The sequence below is a fragment of the Silurus aristotelis genome (genome assembly GCF_946808225.1).
Source record: "Silurus aristotelis genome assembly, chromosome: 12".
NCBI lineage: Eukaryota > Metazoa > Chordata > Actinopteri > Siluriformes > Siluridae > Silurus > Silurus aristotelis.
Genome location: NC_139585.1, coordinates 20057202 through 20072504, shown reverse-complemented (window position 1 = coordinate 20072504; position 15303 = coordinate 20057202). Strand labels below are relative to the sequence as shown.

The window sequence follows — 15303 nt, the reverse complement described above, 5'->3', positions numbered from 1 at the left end:
AATATTTGACAGCCCTAATACAGTATTCCGCAAAAGAGTACACCTCTCACATTTCACCACCCTTTAAGTGTATCTTCTCAAGGGACAATACTATAGAAATGAAAATTGGACATATTTTAGAGAAGTCAGTGTGCAGTTTGTATAGAAGAATAGATTTACTGTCCTCTGAAAATAACTCAACATACAGCCATTTTGGTCACAGTTTTGACATGTGAACTTGTGTACACTTGTAAAAGGTGTAGTCACTTTTGTTGTCAGCTATTTTGACAATAATAGCAGTATGTTGGGTTTTATGTTAACATAATGAAATATATTAATAATTATATAATATGAATCATTAATTATAATATGAAGTAAAATTTTAACACAGTACAGTACTGTATACATAATGGGGTGGTGTCCATTTATCACAGTTGTTAATTTTTTTGGATTAATCAAAAAAAAAAATAATCCAAAAAAAATGAACAACTGTGATAAATGGACGCCACCCCATTATGCATACAGTACTGTACTGTGTTAAGATTTTATATTTATATTATATTTATATTATATTTTATATTATATTAGGATATTATATTTTTTTTAAACTGTGACCAAAATGGCTGTATGTTGAGTATTTTCATTATTATTATTTGTTTTATTATTATTATTATTATGGTTACATTCAAATCATTATTCGACCAGAAGTAAACTTCTAAAGAAAAAGTCCCTGAACAAATCATTTTTTAAAAAGGATCAAAAGATTTGAGTCACTGGAATGAATCAATATATCGGAATGACCACTGCTAATGTAAAGCTCACAAACAGCTAGTTTAAACAACTATTGTGGCTTTACTCACCTCTGAAAAAGCATGTGTTCATCTGTTGTTGTTTGAAGAGTGAAAAAACATGGTGTACAAAAGCGTGTACAAGAATATGCTAAACATTCATTGAAAATTCTGTTTTGTAATTCAGGGGTCCCCAACCACCGGCTACAGATGGGTACCGAGCCGTGGATCATTTATTCCCAACCCCACAGCAAGAATAAAAAAAAATGTATGACCATTTCTGCTTCTGCATCCATAAATTAAGCTTGTACTGATTCTGCATTATAGTGAGTTAAGTTACATTTTCATTATATATGTAGTAATTAAATTAATAATTACAGAATATATTATGTACAAAAGTAATATTACACATGACTGAGTATGAGTTTATGTGTGTGTGTGTGTGTGTGTGTGTGTGTGTGTGTGTGTGTGTGTGTGTGTGTGTGTGTGTGTGTGTGTGTGTGTGTTTTTTACATATATAAATTATCTATAATTTCTATGGGAGACAATCATATAGAGGAAGTACTATAGTTACGTTTGAAAAAAGATATTTAGACATTTAGAACTCCCTACACTCCAAACGAGTGCTACAAAAATGTTATATAAAATTTAATATGAAAAATTACAGTTCAGACAGAATATTGCTGAGTCATTATTGGGGACAAGCCTTTTATGCGAACCCAACTGAAGTCTGAACTCACCATTATTCAGTCAATAGCATGCAAATGTGATTAAACTAACCCCTGCCATATACAGTGTATAAATCAGAAGAAAACGCTTTGCAGTATGTTGTGGATTTCTGAGTACCTGTGGCTGAACCGGTGCTGATCTTCTTTACTGGCTGTAAGCGCACATTGACTGTCTGATGAGCGAGGAGAGGCGAGGAAGGGAGTGAGCGAGACACCCCCTCCATGATTCGCATGTGCTGCAGACCCTCAGCCATAGAAAGTGGAGGTACGTCGTAGTCTCCCTCGAAGGCACACTCACTGTCTATACTGCTACCTGCAGTACAGGAACACAGGGGGAAAACACACACGTACATATCTTATGAAATACGTTATGTAAACATTTTTTGCTTCATTTATTTATTTATTTTGTATATATTTATCTTGCTAGATGTGGGTATAGGCTGCCTATATAGCAATTATGGAAAATGTTTGATAATCTTGACATGCACTCAAGATTACTGCACTATTACTTATTTACTTACTATTACTTACTTATTAGAAACATATGTTGCTCATTCATGCAATTAATCAGACAGTTTAATAATCCGTCAGAATTGAATTTTTCCGAATCTGCTGCCATTTACACCCTCAGCAGTATCTCACCCTATATCTGCATGTTTTCATGCATTGTTCTGCTGCCACATGATCGGCTAACTGGATAACCACTTGAATGTGAAAAGTAGTCCGTACTGTAAGTAAGCTGCCAACTAAGGAAACATTTTTTGTGCTTTGTTTATGCTCCTAACACAAAGAGGGGCCATTAAAATAACCTTTTTTTCTAACGTCTTTATTTTGTATGAATCAGAAGACTTGCATTGCATTCATCCTTTATAGCTAAGACAATTCTGCCATGTAATGTGACTACAATAAGGAAACCAAATCAGATAATAGCACATGAGATCTGCATTATACCTTTTATCTAGTTATCAGAATAATACCAAATTTACACAGATAATATAATTATTCAGAAAAGGATTATTATGAGATGTCATGCCCCACATATACACAGATCAGGCATAACATTATGACCATTGAATTTTGATTGGTCTGTGCCTTAGCAGCCCCGTACACAACAAACTGCGCTGCACTGTGTATTCTGTCATTTTTCCATCAGAACCAGCATTGACTTGTTCAGCAATTTCAGCTACAGAAGCTCGTCTGTTGAATCGGACCACACGAGCCAGCCTTCGCTCCCCACGTGCATCAATGAGCTTCAAACTTATGTTTGAAGTACATAGACATGAAAGGTGAGCAGGGAAGATCCCATAATTTAATAAAATGTGGTTTAACAATTGTCCTGGCAATTTAAAATGGAGTGGGAGCTCTAGGGAAAAAGAGAGAGAGAAAGTGAGAGAGAGGGAGAGAGAGAGGGAGAGAGAGAGAGAGAAACAGAGAGAGAGAAACAGAGAGCGCTGAACAGCACAAGGTCAGGTATGTGTGTTTGTGTTTTTTTTAAATAAAACACTAAAAAATGCCCTAAAGTCTGGAGGAAAATGAAAAGATTTTGTTGTTGAGTCATCTAAGCATTCCTTCTGTCTTCTCATTCGACCAAGAAATGATACACATCTATGGACATGTCTAATGAAGACCAAATGTTAAAATGGTTTCTGCACCTTAAAGGTGTTCACCTTTAAAACTTTAATAGACAGTGTTGTGTATGTCTTTATTCCAAAACGTAGCTTCTCCAAAATGAAACCCAATGCATCCAGGTTTTATACTTAATTAAAAAGCTTATCTACATTCCACACATCATCAAACATGTTATAAAAGGTGGCTTATTTTAACAACAAAAAGAACAAAAAGAATGATTTTAAGTCTAGTAGATTTTTTTCATCTTTCATCCACATTTCCTATTAGGAGTATCTGTACCTGGACAAAGCGCTGAAATCAATAAGACAGAAACTTGATATAAGACAAAACTATCGATCAAAAGTTTCCAAACACCTTCTGTTTTCATCACACGTTCCTCAAGTTTATTGGTACAAATCCGAACAATATGGACAAGTATAACATAGCATTTAAATAAGGAATTGTAATTCTTTGTGGAGCTTCTTAACTACTGGCTCCTAATCAAACTCTAAAAGTGCTCTCTTGTATGCAGTGTTTAGTCCACTGAAATTGAACCCTGGTGCATTTTACACTTTGATTTAGACTCTGGAAATGAACAATTAAGGATTAAATACTCCTAATTCAAGCTTTATTAAAAGCAGATGTTTTTAAAGGGTAAACTGGTTAAGCCTATAAAGTCATAAATTTAAAATTAATATATGTGTTTTGCTTAAAAGGGATAATTAGAGCATCATAGATTATGGCCATTTCCATTTGTTTAAATAGGGATTAGATATGAGGTTTGCAACATTTTTTTTAATTCTCTAAACATTTAATAATTTCACATTTAAACATTTCTTGATTTAGTTACAGTACAACAATTCACTGGTTAGAATGTTGTAAATCTTGTAAAAGACACTTTAACAAAACCAATAAAAAGGCAGTGCACATTTTACATACACTATATGGACAAAAGTTTATGGACACCTGACCATATAATTCATATGCGATTTGTAAACATCTCATGCCATATTTAGTCCCTATTTGCTGTTATAATAACCTGCACTCTTCTGGGAAAAGGTTACACTATATTTTGGAGTGTGCTTGTAGAGATTTCTACTCCTTCAGCCACATAGACATTAGTATGGTGGAGTACTGATGTAGCGTGAGGAGGCCTGGGGTGCATTCAGCATCCTGTCATCCCAAAGGTGTTCAATAGGGTTAAGGTCAGAGCTCTTCAGCAGGGGACTCCAGATCTTTCACTTCAAACCATGTGAACCATATCTCCATGGAGCTTACTTTGTGTGCAAGGGCATTGTCATGCTGGAACAGGTTTGGGTCTAATAGTTTAAGTAAAGAGAAAATGTAATGCTACCACATCCAAAGATGTCTTATACAATTGTGTGCCTCCAGCTTTGTGGTAACCACGGATGGCTGAAAAAGTCAGGTGTCCCAGTCCATTTGTCCATTTACTGCATGCCCTTTTAATTAGTCGGTTTTATACCTTATACATATAATAATTATAATCATAAATCTGATCTCTAGATTGCACCACTGCTTATATGCATAACACAAGCATTTCTAGTTTGCGTTTCTAAACAAGAGTGAAATATGAGCTGTGCTTTGCTTATATAGTATAAAACACTTTCAGTCTTCCTACCTTGGCCGGCAAAGCTGTGATGGGGATCTAAGCTGGCACTTCGTAAGTCGCTGACCTCCTCACTCCCTCCATCTGCAGGGGATAAGAAGAAGAAAGAGGTGAAAGCGTGAGCATGGTGAGGACGAGGAGTAGACATATAGCTTTCAGCTTCCTGCTGCAGAAGGTACACAATGCGTGGGTCCATGAGCCAGGTCCTAGCTTGGAGAATCCCCATGAATGTACTCACACACAGGCCCTCCACACTACTCCGTCTCTGTGGAGATCTATTCTTCAGAGTGAAAAACTGAGAGACTGAGGCCAGTCGCTGTTTCTTTATCTTCCCCATTACTGCTAGTTTGAAGGCTAAAGTCAGAGCAATGGACAAAAAGCCATAGATAACAGGTTTTTATTTGTAACTGAGAAAAAGTCCACTTCCATCATTGCAGTGGACTGGATTTGCGAGGGAAATGATAATGCTATGGGACAGTTGTGCTTTACAGTAGCTTGTTACAAATGAGCAGTTTTCTGATTGATCAGTACTGTGCTAACAGTAGCCAAATCAATTACTGCAAGTCCTGAGGGAACATATCAGTCTGATTGCAATAGAGAGAAAGTTAATGGTTAATGGATTTAGTAACTTTGGGCAAAAAGAAATAACAAATGGCCTTTTTACACTCCTGGATTAAAAGCCATGTAAGTAAGTGTTTTGTAGCGTTCCCTAATCTTGAATACAATAATCTTTTAAAAATTGGGTTTAGATACTGATGTGCAGTATTATTCATCTGTAGTGTTTGACAACTATGGATTTTCTTGTAGTCATTGATGTTCAGACCAAAGAGTCACTCACACAAAGATAAGATATAAGCTAAAAATGTAAATGAGCAGGAATACCTTAATAGACATGACCAAGTCCTTTTAAAATAGAACAAGCCTTTGATAGTGACATATAAATTACATTTCACTGAAATCCTAATTTAAATATAACCCAGTTTATTAGCAAGTTGTGTTCAGAACACAGGGTCAGCCATGATACAGCACCCCTGGAGGAGAGAAGGTTAAGGAGCTTGCTCAAGGGTACAAGAGTGACAGCTTAGCTTGAACCCACCGCACTGAAAGGTTTTGTTTTGTCAGGGTTATTGTTTATATTTGTTATAAAATATGAGATTTAGGTCACACCCACTTACATCTTAATACAGATATTTATATTTGTTTTATTAAACAGATAATGATAGAGGTAGTGCAATACACACACACACACACACACACACACACACACACACACACACACACACACACACACACACACACACACACACACACACACAAAAACACACACACACACAAAAACACACACACACTTGTTTTGAAAACTGGTGAAAAGATCAATTCCAGTGATAGCAAAATATTAATAGCTTTGGGGCCAAACAACGTAGTTTATCGCATACCCAGTGGAGTCATTGTCGTCATCGTCAGCCTGCAAACTCACTTCCTATCCTGACCCAGTCCTGAGTGTAAATCCTTGTTTAGCACTCGCAAAAATACACTACACCTTTTCCAACTTCACATAGACCATAGAAAAATAAAGAAACTGCTTACGACGGCTTTCAATTGATTGATCTTAAATGAGCTTTGGCATGCTTATATATACTAGCAACACTGTAGCATGCCTTCACTTTTATTGGAAACTGCTGTCTTGTTAAGAAGCATCAAATGCAGATTTACCAGAGCCAAGATCAATTTCCCATTAAGTGCCGAGCAGGGACGAATGAAAACACTTTCTGTTCACGTCTAGAGATCAAGATAAAAGTTCATATTAGGAACTGCTAGAGTGTTATGTGGAGTGAAATACATTCTTTCTTTTAACATTAACAGGTTCAAGCTGTAGGATATAGAATTTATTATCGTTAAATAATCGGTAAATATGATCGTTACCCCCTCACCTTTTTTTGTTGTTTATTCCCTGCTGACATTCTTGCATCTATATAGTCTGATTTACTATTTGCTGATAATCAGAATAATTATTGGTAGAGAGTGGAAACAGTGAGAAAGTGATAATGAATCATGAACCACATATCTTCAGTTATTACATGGTAAGTAAGCTGAGTGGTTAAAACGTTGCATATATTATGTCATTCGCATTCACATGCACAGTGAGGCACAATCTAATCCAAAATGCCGAGCAGCTGAAGGTCAATAGCCATGTTCAAGGATTCCAAAAGTGGCTCTGTGACAGTATGGGATTTGAACCTTAATGTCACTGGAAACAAAATGAACCCATTGGCTGCTTCATCTTATAGAATCGAATGAGCTCACCTCGATGATACTGTGATTATAAATATGTATAAACGAAAAAAAAATATATATTTTTATGTACATGGCAAAGACTGTGAAAAAGCTTATGAAACCTAAACCTCGCAATATATTACATAGTCAATTCATTCTGTGTGGGCATTTCTGTATCTGTCTATTTGGTGCATTTATGAAACTGTATAAGTGCAGCAGAAGTAGTGAATTTCGATCAGACTCACTTTCCAATTTCAAGAGCTGTACTAAAATGAATCATGTGTGATAAAACTGTAATAACCCAGACATCTGTGCAGGAAATAACACAAACTCCACATTACTCACTCTCACTGTTTCTTATTACTGCTGATATTCTGATACAAATATATATTTCAGGCATTCTTAAAAAAATGTGATTAAGCTGTTAAAGAAATAACAGTGGTACCCTGTAAGCGAGAGGAAAAGAAAGGAAACAACTTGAGACAAGGTGGGAGATGGAAAATGTCCCTCATGAGAATTAAATGCATTTGTTCTCTGCAGCATCATCCATAGTGACAGCGGCATGAAAACACAGTCAGAACTTATGCAACGTTATCTTAAGAGTGATACAGCGATACAGCGGCTGCGCCAGCTTGCCGTTAGACAGAAGAAAGAGGGTGGGAGAGAGAGAGAGAGAGAGAGAGAGAGAGAGAGAGAGAGAGAGAGAGAGAGAGAGAGAGAGAGAGAGGTGAAAAGAAATAAACAGAAAATGACAACAGAATGAAATAACCCAAGAACAGAAAGTTTGTCAAGATGGACTCTTTGAATATCTAATGCTAAGGAAAAAAAAAAAAGAAACAGCCTTCAACAATAAAAAGGGTGTAAAAGTTGACATTTTCCTTGTATATCACACTGGGGTGGCTTAATGTAAAAATGCAATCAAAGACATGAATATGAATATTTCTATGCTATATGTAATCTTTAACGATGCAAAAATTAAAATCTGTGCTGATTATTTTAGTTTTAACTTTTATTGACTTCCTTGACATGCAGATATAGTCTGTGGATTTTGCAATGCCATTTGACTACCTGCTGAAATTGGTGCCAGTTGGATTGATCCCTGGCTTTATTTCTAGCTGAAAAGACAGATGCAGCTGTGCTTTACTCTTTTAGTCTGTTCATCAGTAAGTTACCTGATCATCTGTATACTCTCGCATTCTTGATTACGCCATCGCTCTTTTAATCAGGTACATCACTAACTAGTCAAGTCCCCTCTGTAACTTCAGTGTTCAGCTCTAATGTGTTCTAAAGCTTTATGTAACTTTAAAAAGATTTTTTTTAAAACATAGACAAGCTCTTTATCCTGTCCATGAGCTAAAAGTAAAACCTGACCATTATCCCTTATATATAATACATTTTAAATAAAATATCTATAAAAAACGTCTGACTTCTAAAAAAAAAATTCATTTAGAATATTGGTTGCACCATAAAACTAACAAATCCAAGTAAGTCTCAGCAGTTTCCACTTTGGTCCCATATTGGTTTATAAAATACAAAATGTGAAATCGAAAGATTGCAACTTCCCATTTTTTATTATAACAAATAGTTATTCCACTATCAGTAATAATTATATACATTACATAACATTTTAAAGTACTTTATCAGAGTTTTTTTTTTGATGCATTTACTTTCACTTTAGAAAAGTTTTCTGTTCCTTAATACTTTGGAGTGAATACATAAATTGTGTGACCCCATGTTACTAGGTAGAGTTTGCATGGATTAAGGGTCTTTCCGAGTGCAACAATGAAAATGTCTATTTATTTGTATTAATCGAATAATTAAAATATATTTAATATACATCAGTATTTTTACTTTACACATAAATCCAAAAAGCAAGGACTTTTACATAAATAGACATGTAAAAGAAGTACTTTTACTTTTACTGGAGTTATACTGAAGCAGGAGATTTGGATTTTATCCCAAGTACTGGGGTGCTATAATTTGTCTGCCAATTAAATGTACTTTTTTCTCTCTTGGCTTCATGTTTCTACTTTTTAAACATGCTCTAACTCAAATTTAAATAGCCATGCTGCTTCCAACTCTAAGTATACATAAGTATTCAGTATTACAGTATTCATAGCCTAATAGCTAGAATTTCATGCAGATGAATACATTTTGCTTAACACTCTATGATTCCCGTCCTGAATTAGTTGTTTTGTCCATGTTTTATGATTTGTGGACTATATTTTCCTTATGAATATAGTTATTACCTCATGATCACTGTGAACAATGTTATTGTTTATTCAACTCCATTTTCTATGCTGATTGATGAAGTGAGTGGAAGATTATGAGCGTCTAAGTGTAACAAATAATATTCTTAAAGATTATTACAGTCTTATAAAAAAAAAAAAAAGTGTGTTAGTAAGGTTAGTAAGCAACTTCATTTAACACCTTGCCACAGGACAAAGTACACAAACCATGTTCTTGAGTAAAAGTAGAGTCCAGTAAAAGTACAAGTGCTCCCTTTAAACTTTCACTTGAGTAAAAGTATAAAGGTTTTTGCCTTCAAATGTACTTAAGTATCAAAATACTAGGATTTAATATATAATGTTCTAATTATAATTTTTGTCACAAGACTCTTTGCTTAATCAACTCAGTTTACATGAAACTACTCTAATGTTACTCTCAGCACAAAAATATATTAATCGAATGATAATAATGAATCAAACACTGATTGATATCTATTAAACTAATCATGAGCCCAAAACCTTCTTTTTTAACAACTTCATAAAAAATCAAGCAGAAAACTCCACGGGTGCTGTGGCAAGTTCGATTCGGGTGTTTCTTCCATCATTTATACCTCTCAAAATGTTCTGCTTGCTGTTGAACTGATGCTGGACTATATTTGTTTGTGTAGATAATACAATGTGGAACAAGTTCAAAACAGAGTGTGCTGCTTGCTGTGTGTTTGACCAGTTAAGTTTTTTTTTCCACTCATAAATTAAAAAGGAACAAATGATTTTACAAAATGTGGAGGCACAAAAAGATATTTGACTTCGAAATGTAATGACATTAAAGTCAAAGTCTCCCCAAATAGGAAAACTTTAGTAAAAGTACAGATAAAGTACAGATATGCGACAAAGCTATTTAAGTACAGTAGTGAATTACATTTACATCGTTAATGTCCACCACAGCTGAAGGAATAGTACTGGAGCAACATACAAGATTCTTCCAAGAGATTAATGATATGATAATGATAATGTGGTGGTGTAGAGGCTAAAACACTGATACTAAATCTACCATAGGTGTTTGATTGGGTTGAAATGTATTGAATGTGATGGCCAATGCAAACAGTTTACATGACTGCCATTATCATCAGACTATTAAGAGTGCTCTGATCTGTAGATCATGATGGGGATTGGAGTCATCTAAGAATCTAGTTTCAGTCCTGGCACATAATTGGTGTATTTGGGCCATTTTGTGTCTTTAACAATATGAATCTGAATGCAAGTGATGTTTTATTTAAAAATCTTAATTAAAAGTAGTTTAAATGAGAATATTGTACCATAATTCCACTACTAAAAGTAAAAGTAAAAGTAAATTAGACACAATGTAGGCCTAATAGACCAAAATAAACCACCTCCACCTCCTCGTCAGATTTTGTTCAGTGTCTGACAAGGATTTGGTCAATCCAGACACATGGCATTGATGCTGTTTAGACCTACAGTATAGTATTGTACACTTATTGTGTGTCCAGCTTAACCTTATCTATAATGGATAATAAGAAAATCCTAAGCGAGATCGTGTCACAAAGCTTTCAGGTTATCCCTGGGGTCCTGTTTACACTGGAGAGCTCAAGAAAGTGTCAGTAACATAAGTAAGCATTATACATACTGTAGCAGCTGTATTGATACAATACTTTAAGAAACAATACTCTAATAGTCACCCAGCACCATGGAGCAATAATTATAGGATAGCACAATTAGGACACACTGACCCAGGCATGAATATGAAAATAGCATACGTGCAGATACGGTGTACACAACTTGCATATTATTCCGCGCTTACAATTGTGCATATTTAAAAAAGCTAACAAATTCACACTGCACACAGTAAACAAACTCTGCTACTATTGTAACACATTCAATATGAACTTCAGATGACAAAACTGTAAATTCCATTAAATATATAAGAACAGCTGTGACTACAACCAAGCAAAATGCAGAGCCACACCCACACATACACACACATACATACATATATCCAATCATACACATACCCATACCCATACACACACACACACACACACACACACACACACACACACACACACACACACACACACACACACCCCCTTGGCTCACCTCTGGCTACAACAATGTGGTTCCATAGTGCTTAAAAATCCTGAGGTGAGTGGCGTCTGCACAAATTCCATACAAAGCGACACAGAGCAAGAGAGAGGAAGAGAATATAGAAGGAGGGGGAGAGACGGATGAGAGAGGAATGCTAATGAACAGAGAGGACAGAGATGAGAGGAGAAAGAGGAAAAGAAAGAAAGCGAAGGAAGGAAGGACAGAGAGATGAGTCCAGACTGCCGGAGGGCTTTTAGGACTCTGAGCTGCATAAAAAGCAAGCACCAGGTGTCCGTGTGTGTGTCAGAGAAAGGGAGAGAGAAAAAGAGAGAGAGAGAGAGAGAGAGGGAGAGAGAGAAGAGAGAGAGAGAGAGAGAGAGAGAGAGAGAGAGAGAGAGAGAGAGAGAGAGAGAGAGAGAGAGAGAGAAAGAGTGTGTTCATACAAATGAGTGCATACACATACGCATGCCGCAGCAGACAGGGTTATGCTCTGCTCAGGGTTATAACACCCCTTATAAGGTAGACTCTCCTACAGGTAAAACACTTCTTCATTTATTTTTTCCCTCTCTTTTATAGATATAGCTGAATGACCTACAGAATATCACTGGACACGTCTTTTTATTGCCATTTCTTCATTTTACTGTGAAATGCACTTGACCAAAGTGGCAACTCAGGCAACACACAGACACACAAACACACAAATTGCCACATGAAACTAATTGTGTCATTCTCTGTTGTGTCATATTTATTTATTTATTTCTCTCTCTCTCTCTCTCTCTCTCTCTCTCTCTCTCTCTCTCTCTCTCTCTCACACACACACACACACACACACACACACACACACACACACACACACACACACACACACACACACACACACACACACACACAGACAAACACCTTTGAGCAAGGTGTGGTCGATGCAGACTGAATGACTGAGCAGTTCAGACTAAACATGCAATCCTTTCATGTTTGCTCTAATAGCAGCAGCATTTTTCAACTATGGCAATAACTTTCAGGTTAAAACCACTCTGCTCATCAATATGGCACAAAACTCGGTAACGTAGAGATGCAGTCACCATAGAAAACTTTCTGGCCATGTGTACCTGGATATGAAATGAAGTGGTTAAAAAAAACAAGAAAACATATTACTTTACAAATAAACACTGTTGTCACACAGTCATGACTTTCATTGTTCTTCTAACCTCATTAGCAACTCAAATAACTCATACGCTCAATAGTCCTTGATATCAGTAATTTCTTTACACAGAACAATGACAACTTTAAACTGCTCCGTTATTTAGTACGGATCTCTTGACACCTTGTCCATGTTTCTGACTGAGTATGTGACTCTAGTCTCTAGTTTGAGCAGATCTACATACATACATGCTGGGGCCAGATTTTCTCCATCTCCCCATACAGGCTGAGGTTAAGCATAAAGTGTTTGAGAGGACATATGTCTCATAGCCCCTTTAAATCACCACAGCCTGGTTCATGGCTCAGAGAGTCTCATGCGAACATTAAACAGACAAGGTCACGGTCTCGGGAATGCAGCAGGTCACTAATTGCATCTCATTTATACTGTGGGTCAGGCTCTAAACAGCGGGTCAGACAGAAACAAATGTCAAACCCAGAAGGATGATGATGTTTTTTTTCGATTTTAGGCATATTTGGAATATGGGCTCCTCTGTGCCCAGGAAGCAAGCTGTCTGGGACATGTACAATCTTCTCGCACACAATATGGCAGTCTCATTGTGAACTCCCTAATAGTGAAGCAGGTGGCATGTGGAACATTTCATCTCACCAATCAGATTCAGGCAGGTTGCTAAGTTTGATACCCAGCTCTTGGTGAGGATGCAAGGACTCTAGGCTAACTTCAATTGGGTAGTCCCTTTGAACTTGCTGAAATTTGGAAAGTTTCAGAAGTGGGTTATCAGCATGTGGCTCAACATGGACACAGCCTTATCTTAAAGAAAGGAACGCCAGCTGTAACCTGTTGGAGATGTGTTTTACAAAGCATTAAACATATCAAAGTGAGATACACAAATTCCCTTAGTGGTTGGGGAGTAGGTTGGCTTCCTTGCCAATGCCAAATAAGATAAAATCAATGCCAAATTCTGTATCAGATTTCACTTGCCTCACAATCTACTATACACATTTCTGCATCTGCAACTGCACAAAATTCAGATTAACTGTTCAGATGCCAAGAGTGTGTAAAGATGTTATTCGTGATAAGGGTTTATTATTTTTTTTTTTTTGTGAAAATAAAGTTTACTTTTGGTCAAAGTAAATCTCCATTTTATTGAATTACATAATCTGTTCCATATAGCATGTGTCTCTCAAAAAACAATAAAGGTCTATAGTAGGTACTTCCAATCTTTTAACAGGTCCTGTAAGTGATAGAGCTTTCAGAGTTTCATGAAGGAATACTTCTGAGAAAGGATCATCAGATCAATTATTGAACTGGCGCAGAGGGAAGTTAGGACAACACTACCATGACGTGCCAACTTCTCATGAGCATTACTGTGAGTCACCATTAACCTTTTCCTAATTCTACAACCTTTACATTGTCCTTCCCTATGGCAAAGGAGACACTTCTCTTCTTCTCTAAACATCTATCCTATCTGTCAATCATGGGTCAGTTTTTCATGAAATTGTGTTTAAAGTGATCCTGGTGAACAAAATGATAGGTATGTAGCTATGTTTTTTTAAACAGTGCCAATCCAGAAATTCAAGTGTTTGAGTGAACAATGGTTACATTTGCAGAACATATATAATAATACTACATTGTATGGTCACTTTGTGACTTAAAGGTCATTTTTACCACCAACCTTTATAAATCCACTGCGAATAGTATTCAGGGAAACTGTAGTTATGTATTTGTATTTTGGTCCCATTTTCGTCATAAAAATAAATCAGGTTAAGTGTTTTATTATGATTATATGTTTTCTGCATAATGATGCACCGACATTAAAATTCCATTTGCATAGCAATTATTGAATTTGTTTGGCAGATTCTATAGATAAAATGGTCAGAAACGATGGCTGGGCAGTTAGATGGATTAGTGCTGGGTCTACTCACCGGCATCCCATATACCACCTCCTTCACACACCTCCAACTCTCGATAAGATACAGATAATAAAACTTGAATGGCTGAGCAGACTTGCAAACTTAATATCAAAAGAATCATTACATAATTATCTGCTGCTTTTACTGAATAGAGAGAGACACATTTAGTGAGATCACATTAGGCAAGCTCGGCTCATCGCACTATTGCCACGGGTACGTTGCAAAAAATACCGTTGATGTTAATGTTTGGGTTCAGAAGCAAGCAAAAAAAAAGCATTTAAGACAAAGCATTAGGGAGAACATATAATACATATGTATTGTATAAATCAGTGCGCCAGCCAAACCGTAAAAAAAAAATGGAGGCAGAAAACACTTGGACTGAAGACGTAGTTTCTAGGCAAGTGGAAAAGTGTGAAAAAACAAAACAATATCCAGTGAGTGCCAGTTCCATCTAGTTTTGTCTGTACACAAGAGCTGCAGATTGCTCTAATTGGCTGACAAGGAAGAAGCCTGATAATATATCCTGAGATGCTTTTCTGCTCACCATGATAGTAAAGCGTGGCTATTTGAGTTACTGCACACTTCCTGTCCACGTCAAACAACTCTGGCCATTCTCGTCTGACCTCTTAAACGGTTGATAGCTTTATGCATTGTACCACTGCCACGTAACTGCCTGAATGGGTAATTGCATGAATATACAAGTGCACAGGTGTTCTCTGCACAATGTGGGGGGATTTTTAATGTATACATGTTAACAGGATATTATTAACTATTTATTTAATGTTATTAACAACTATTTTAGATATCATTATCATGGGTACATTAGTGGAATAACAAATCCCTACCATCAATATTCCCAGAATACCATATTTGACTTTCAAAGCAATCTGGCTACCACC

The 15303-nt window shown here is 36.3% G+C and overlaps 2 protein-coding genes across 13 annotated transcripts in view; one reads left to right on the top strand and one right to left on the bottom strand.

Annotated features, from left to right (window-relative positions):
- Positions 1-15303, top strand: part of g6pc3 (glucose-6-phosphatase catalytic subunit 3) — a 269889-nt gene that overhangs the window by 110345 nt on the left and 144241 nt on the right. The gene's annotated exons all lie outside the window — the stretch shown is intronic.
- Positions 1-15303, bottom strand: part of tanc2b (tetratricopeptide repeat, ankyrin repeat and coiled-coil containing 2b) — a 188437-nt gene that overhangs the window by 102235 nt on the left and 70899 nt on the right. For 9 of the 12 annotated variants that reach the window (XM_083555684.1, XM_083555676.1, XM_083555691.1 and 6 more), the window contains 2 exons: positions 4743-4814; positions 1614-1808 (listed from right to left, as the gene is read on the bottom strand). In XM_083555684.1, the coding sequence (XP_083411810.1) occupies positions 1614-1808; positions 4743-4814 (267 nt within the window). Of the gene's footprint in view, positions 1-1613; positions 1809-4742; positions 4815-11347; positions 11587-15303 lie in introns of those variants that run through there. The other 3 variants (XM_083555677.1, XM_083555679.1, XM_083555682.1) reach the window with 3 other exon arrangements.